Source organism: Diorhabda carinulata, chromosome 2 (genome assembly GCF_026250575.1).
Source record: "Diorhabda carinulata isolate Delta chromosome 2, icDioCari1.1, whole genome shotgun sequence".
Taxonomy (NCBI): Eukaryota; Metazoa; Arthropoda; class Insecta; order Coleoptera; family Chrysomelidae; genus Diorhabda; species Diorhabda carinulata.
The window spans coordinates 32170170-32176745 of NC_079461.1; the positions used below are offsets into that span (position 1 = coordinate 32170170).

At 28.4% G+C, this 6576-nt stretch overlaps 1 protein-coding gene across 1 annotated transcript; it reads right to left on the reverse strand.

Annotated features, from left to right (window-relative positions):
- Positions 1-2305: 2305 nt before the first annotated feature.
- LOC130904191 (epoxide hydrolase 4-like) lies at positions 2306-6258 on the reverse strand. Its single transcript, XM_057816814.1, has 2 exons — positions 6038-6258; positions 2306-4547 (listed from the first exon to the last, which is right to left on the reverse strand). The coding sequence occupies exons 1-2, from the start codon at positions 6242-6244 to the stop codon at positions 3561-3563; spliced, it is 1194 nt and encodes a 397-aa protein (XP_057672797.1). The 5' UTR covers positions 6245-6258; the 3' UTR covers positions 2306-3560.
- Between the last annotated feature and the right edge of the window lie 318 nt (positions 6259-6576).

Here is a 6576-nt window from a genome sequence, read left to right on the forward strand (position 1 = left end):
TGTTCTATAAACATCAATTTTGTATTATAAATCTGACACAGAAAATTACATGTATGTTTGAGTGTATGGCACGTAATCAATATAATATAATAATTTATAATATAAATAATACTTTTATTTCCCTTTCCTTTATACACTTACACACAATATTGTCCGTTAAATTTAGATATTCGAAGTTCATAAATTCCCACCAAGTTGAAAATCAGTAAAATTGTTTGAAATTTAAATAAAAATAAAATTTGAACGTTTCCTCATCTTTCCCGTGTTTGGAGAAAATTTTATTCAAGGTCAAAGGTCAAAACAGTGAGTTTTTCGAAATTTTCAGCAAATCTGTGAGTTTTATCATAAAAATATCTCAGACAAAAATTGTAGATCATAAAATTATCTACAAAAAACGTATCAATACTTTTTTTCCTACGAGCCACTGTTTCTGAGATATAATGATTTAAAAAAATTTTAATCGTCATAATATGTTTACGTTTTTATTGCAGGCAATTTATATTTTATGAGGAATATACCCATTCTAATATACGTGAATATAGAGAGGATTATGCAAAACTTTTATTTTGAAAAATATGTTCCTTCAAAAAAGGCGTTCATAACTCTTAGTCATTAGGCAAACTTTGAACCTTACTCAAATATTTCACCCTCGTAACTGTGAATGATACTTTTAATTCCAAGAGTTACAAATTTGGACACGAGAGCTGGAATAATTGCCTTCTGTTACGAGTGTTTTATATTTTTCCTGCTTCAGCTTGTATTCATACTATTTATTTATAGAAAAATTGTTAAAAATATACATTAGGGAAATTACACCGTAACGTAGGTGGTCGGTTGGTAGCACTGATTTGACAGTTACTTTGGGAATATTAGCTGATTTTCATTTACAGTGAATTGTGACACTCAGTTATGTGAGTATAAGATACTCACATAATAACGTCACTGCTCAGTAAATAAAAGAAACAGTGGACTATAATCACTGTTTTCGTCATCAATTGGATTCAACGAAATGGGATATATCTGAATTTAAATAAAAGTAAACGACATTATCAACCTAAATTGATCAATATAAACACAAAAGTAGAAGAAAACAGGACACTTTGAGTTAGAGCCCTTTGCTGTAGCCGAGGGAGAAATATCCGCTATTAAAATGACATTACTTTGCCGTAAAACCTAATAAAAATAATGGATAGGATTTAAAAAAAAATGTGTTTTCTTGTTTTTCTTTTATTTTGTTAACAACTAGAAATTATTCATTGTGGTAGATTTTGTGTAAATAACTTATGAATTAACAAATTCTTACCTTAAATTAAAAAGACCAAATCTGTGTTTCCAGTTTTTTTTGCTATTCAGTGTTTTTATCTGTTCTATGAATTTTTTTCGCTCCTATTCATCTGCACTTACACAAGAACTTGAAAATTTCAACTTGATCAGTACAAAATACAAAGAATTAGACATAACATCTACACATCATGTTTATACATATTATGTAGGTCTATACCCCAATAGGAAAAGTAAACATATAAAGCTTCCATGTTTCCTTGATTTTGAACCAAAGAATTTGTTAATATCCAACAAGATTATCAACCTATCCTCGTATATGGGACCGTAGATACTATTTACATGAGATAATCGACTCCTCTTAATATTAATCCTGAATATTTTTTACTTGATAGCCTGTAACCTTTAAAAAACAGTGGGTGGCCTTCAAGGTGATAATATTTAAATCATGGATGTCATATGATGTACCTAATATTTTTTAATCAAACAATGCAGTATATTTCTGAAATATGCATAGATGGTTTTTTATTTTACGTTAAACACATTTCCAATGACCAAGGACTAAATTTGTAGATTTGAAGTAAACGTATTATTCAATAAGTAGAAACATTTGTTCCAGAAATACTTAAGAAAATATTATATTTGGTAAAAATTACACTCAAAACATCCGTGAATGAAGTAGCTGTCGTGGGAATCATATCGATTGTTTCTTAAAATTAAAAACAGAGATCAATACTTGCTTATAGATTTGTTTATGAAACTTAAAAAAAGGTTTCATAATTTATCAAAATATTTAACTAACTGAGATTGTTTGTACTATCTGGAGCACAATAGCTTAAGTAGATAGTAATAAATATAGAAATCTTATATTTCTAAGCTTCACGGACTCTCTACCAGATGGCATTAGTTATTTTTAAAAAGTAATATTTCATTCATTATTATATAAAAGTTAGCAATATTGTATATATCATACTGCCTTAGAAAAAAAGAATCTCAAACTTTGAGGAGAGTAATATTAAAAACATTTTTAAGGTTTTTAAACGATTCATTTATTGCATTTTGAATAACTTTCAAACTATCTATCTTCTAGACATTTCACACAGATGGCCCAAGGTTGAATCATTTTTGTAATTGAAATTCAGAGCTTTAAATCTTGGAAATATTCCATTTTGAGAAATATAAACAAAAACATAAATTTGAAAAATGATTAGTTCTGAGTTGATCTTTAAATAATTCAAATTACGCTCCATGATTAAAATTGCCAGTATTTTATGAAGGATATCGTAGTCGATTAGTAGTTAAAGTTCAAACCACAGTCGACGTCAATTTCGTTAGAACAAATAACATCTAAATACAATCTGTGAGGTATCTGGTATAAACGTAAATTATTTTCTTTAAATCAGAATGTTGCATCAATGATAAAAAAATGGCGGGTTTTTAATTGTATTTTTACAATTAGTTTATGATTTTTATTTTCATATGCAAACTGGTAAATAGAAAGTTTTCTGTAAGAAAAACCTCGTAATATATCAAAATAAATACGAAAATAAACATAAAAAGAGGTATTTATTACAATAGATAGAATAAATTGAAAACTATAAGTTTGACAATTACCTTTTAAATATCTCAATAAAATTTCAGTCTTGTAATTTGTTATTTTCATATGCAAACTGGTAAATAAAAAGTTTTCTGTAAGAAAAACCTCGTAATATATCAAAATAAATAAGAAAATAAACATAAAAAGAGGTATTTATTACAATAGATAGAATAAATTGAAAACTATAAGTTTGACAATTACCTTTTAAATATCTCAATAAAATTTCAGTCTTGTAATTTGTTATGAGCCAGATTTACAGAAGATAATATAATTATATCAGATACAAATTTAGAAAATCAAATGTTTTTTGCGTATAAATCAAGTTTAATTATACCCCAATATTTGCAGTAAATATGTATGGTATTTGAAACCCTTAAGAAGTCCGGGAAAAATTTTTTTTAACGAATTCTTGAAAACGCGTCTCATTTCAGCTAAAATGGAGACTTATTCATGCCAAATGTGTGTTTTAGCTTACACCACTTCATCCTCAAGCAGTAGCCAGTTACTGTACCAAGATTTACATTGAGATACTGAGAAATATGAGTAAAATGTTTCCTGTTATACAAAATTTCTTGAATTTTCCACTTAATTACTTATCTGGTACCCAATTGTAAATAATTATCATTATTTCAATTGAACTACTTCAAACAAAAACTCTGTTATTGATTCTACATCAAGATACTTATTCTACAATGTTGGATTGCATGTAATTTAATGATAATCTAGTAGGTAAATTACTAACGACATCTGTAGTCTTTTTTTGTATATTATCAAATACAGTATTGCCTATTTTAACTGTATTATTCACAGCACCTAAAATACGTTTCATAAGTCTCTTTCCAGACCTTTCAGCTTTTCGACTAATTTCACGTTTTTGAAACATGTATTTTAACAAAATTCCATTGAAGTTTCTGGGGTTTTCCTGATGTGGAAAATGTCCAGCGTTTTCTATAATTTTTATATGAAATTTTTCGCAGTATTCAGAAGATTTTACTATACTTTCTAGTGATATCATTTCATCTTTGTCTCCAATTACAAGAATAACTGTGGAAGTTATGTTTTTCGATTCATTTTTAATTTTACGAAACCGTAAGTCTCTATAGTAATTTATGGGTCCTGTCCAATCTTCTTTCCTTGAAAATGAATATTTATAAGCCTCTAGATAAACATCATTTGCACTTAGATGACTATGATATTGATTAATAATTTTAACATTTTCTTTGAGTGCATCTATTTCTGGTAAGTAGGGCACTTGGACAAAATTCAACCATTGGTAAGTATTACTGGTATTCTTCAAACTTCCCCAATAAATATTAGGATGTGGACACGATATAACAAAAAATTTCTTCACTAAATTAGGATATTGGTAGATAAAGTACCAACCTACTAACGCTCCAAGATCATGACCTATTATAATACAATCTGTAACACCTAAACTACGAATAAAATCTTTGATTTCTTCTAAAATTTTAAAGATTTTATAATGTTTTCTCCATAATGGTTTGTCTGAATCGCCAAATCCTTTGAAATCTAAAGATACAACTCTGAAATGTTCCTTGAGAATGGGAATTTGATATCTCCAACCGAGCCAAAAGTCTGGGAAACCGTGAAGAAGAAGTACTAAAGGTTGTGTGTTGGTACCAGCTTCTACATAGTGGAATTTGACACCCTAAAATAACAATCATAACAACGTTAAAGACAATGGAATCTAGATAATGTATTATTAACAAGATTGTAATGAGGATACTAATGTTTATATTGTTAATAGCAAAAAAACATCTAATAAATGATATAATATGAATTACATAATAATCCTCAGTAGAAACGGTCTTGTTGAGAAATCAAATTATTGCTTTTATAAGAAATGCAGTTGTAACAATTTGAATGAAATTGAAACCAAATTTCAATAAAATATTTGTTCATTATTCTTTATATTATTATGATATTGGTGGCTTGTAGAAAAAGGAGTCATCCATAAATTTCATGATTTTTTTGTCCCCCGTCCTAGTCACATTCATGAGACTCATGTCCTTCCTAGTGTAACATCACATATTTTGCAAATCATATTTAGAGATTATTGTATTAAAACAGCGGTTCCAAAATCAGTTTTATTACAATTTAAATTATTTTTCAATAAATCAAAGAAATAAACAAAACAAAACATATATTATTCAAAGATATACTTAATAATCCGTAGATTTTGAATCCACTCCTTTAAATTATTCATAACTGGCACAGTAGGCACTTTTTTCTCGTTTAGGTTATTAATGTCAGGAGCATTAATTGTATCAACAACTTTTCCATCCAATAATATAGCACCATCGTCATCATTCACACATAGGAGTTTTCTGGCACGTCTAGCAGCACAGGACGAAACTTCGCGATAGGTAAAAATTCTTGTTTAATCTTATTTAATGGCTTGTGTAGATCAGTGGCTTTGTATGATTCAAAATATAGTGAATACGGTGAAGATTACCTAAATTACTTTTTTTCTTCATTTTAAACTTAGCAGAACTAAGAACGATGTTGTTTCATCCGCAAAAGTCAAATGAAACAGAAATAAAGAAATTACTGCTAGGCGTAATGATATCGTATATTTAGTCAGATATAGTTGTATTTATTATTGAGGTTTGAGGAGTAATAGTTCAAAGTTCTTGTTTCAACGTTTAGATAATGATTTTGAAATATGACGTCACGAAATTTAGGATAACTCCCACCCTCTTGTCACACTTCGTCGACCCTCTCTCTCTTCATTACCGCTTGACGTAATTTAAGGATGACTCCAAACAAGTTACACAAGCTTTCAAAATTTAACGAGAAAAGGAGATCAGCTAGCAATATAAATTTGTGTAAACTTTTATACTCTTTGTTTAATAAAAATGAATGCATGCAATAACGCCTTGGTTTCAAAAAATATTACTTTCGTCATTTAATATTCAAAACATTATTATTGCCCCTTTAGAATTGGTGAATTGTTTACATATTAATTAATTATCTACCAATGTATGCAATATATGTAATCATTCTTTAATGATATAAGAGATATTTTTTTTCTCAAAGGAAGATATGTAGCAATAAACATCTCACTATCTGATACTAAAATTTTATTTGGGGGTGGATCTTTTCAAATTGTCCCAATGTAAATAATAGAAAACTAACCTTTAATTTAACATAATTGTGTTGCCCTAATGAGGAGTCTAAAAGACAAGAAGGTGGCGTATCACGTATCTGTAAGTTATGAAGTCTCTTGGGATCCCAAATTCTCATAGAGAATCTCTTTACAATCACCCACACACCAAAAAGAAACGAAAACACGTGTATTTTTAATGTATCTATCACTGAGATTGATTGAATGCATATAGCCATCTTAAGAACAGACAGTATTTGATCAAACATTGAAATTGATTCAGTTTGCTATCCATTTTTGATATTCTTTTCAGGTCTGTATTCACTCTTTTGAGAAAAATTCATTTAATGGTTGGGAGTTCAAATGAAATTCATCAACCATTTTCTTTCTAGTCATGTTTGAAGTTGGATAAATTTGACAATGATATTTATATATTTAATAAACAAAAGCACAATAATCAGAAGTCATCTAATAACTTTTCAGACCATTAAATATTTTATATATTAAAATGTGGATTACAAATTAAAAAAGAAGCAGTTACACCTTGAATTACTGCTTGTTGTCCCATTTT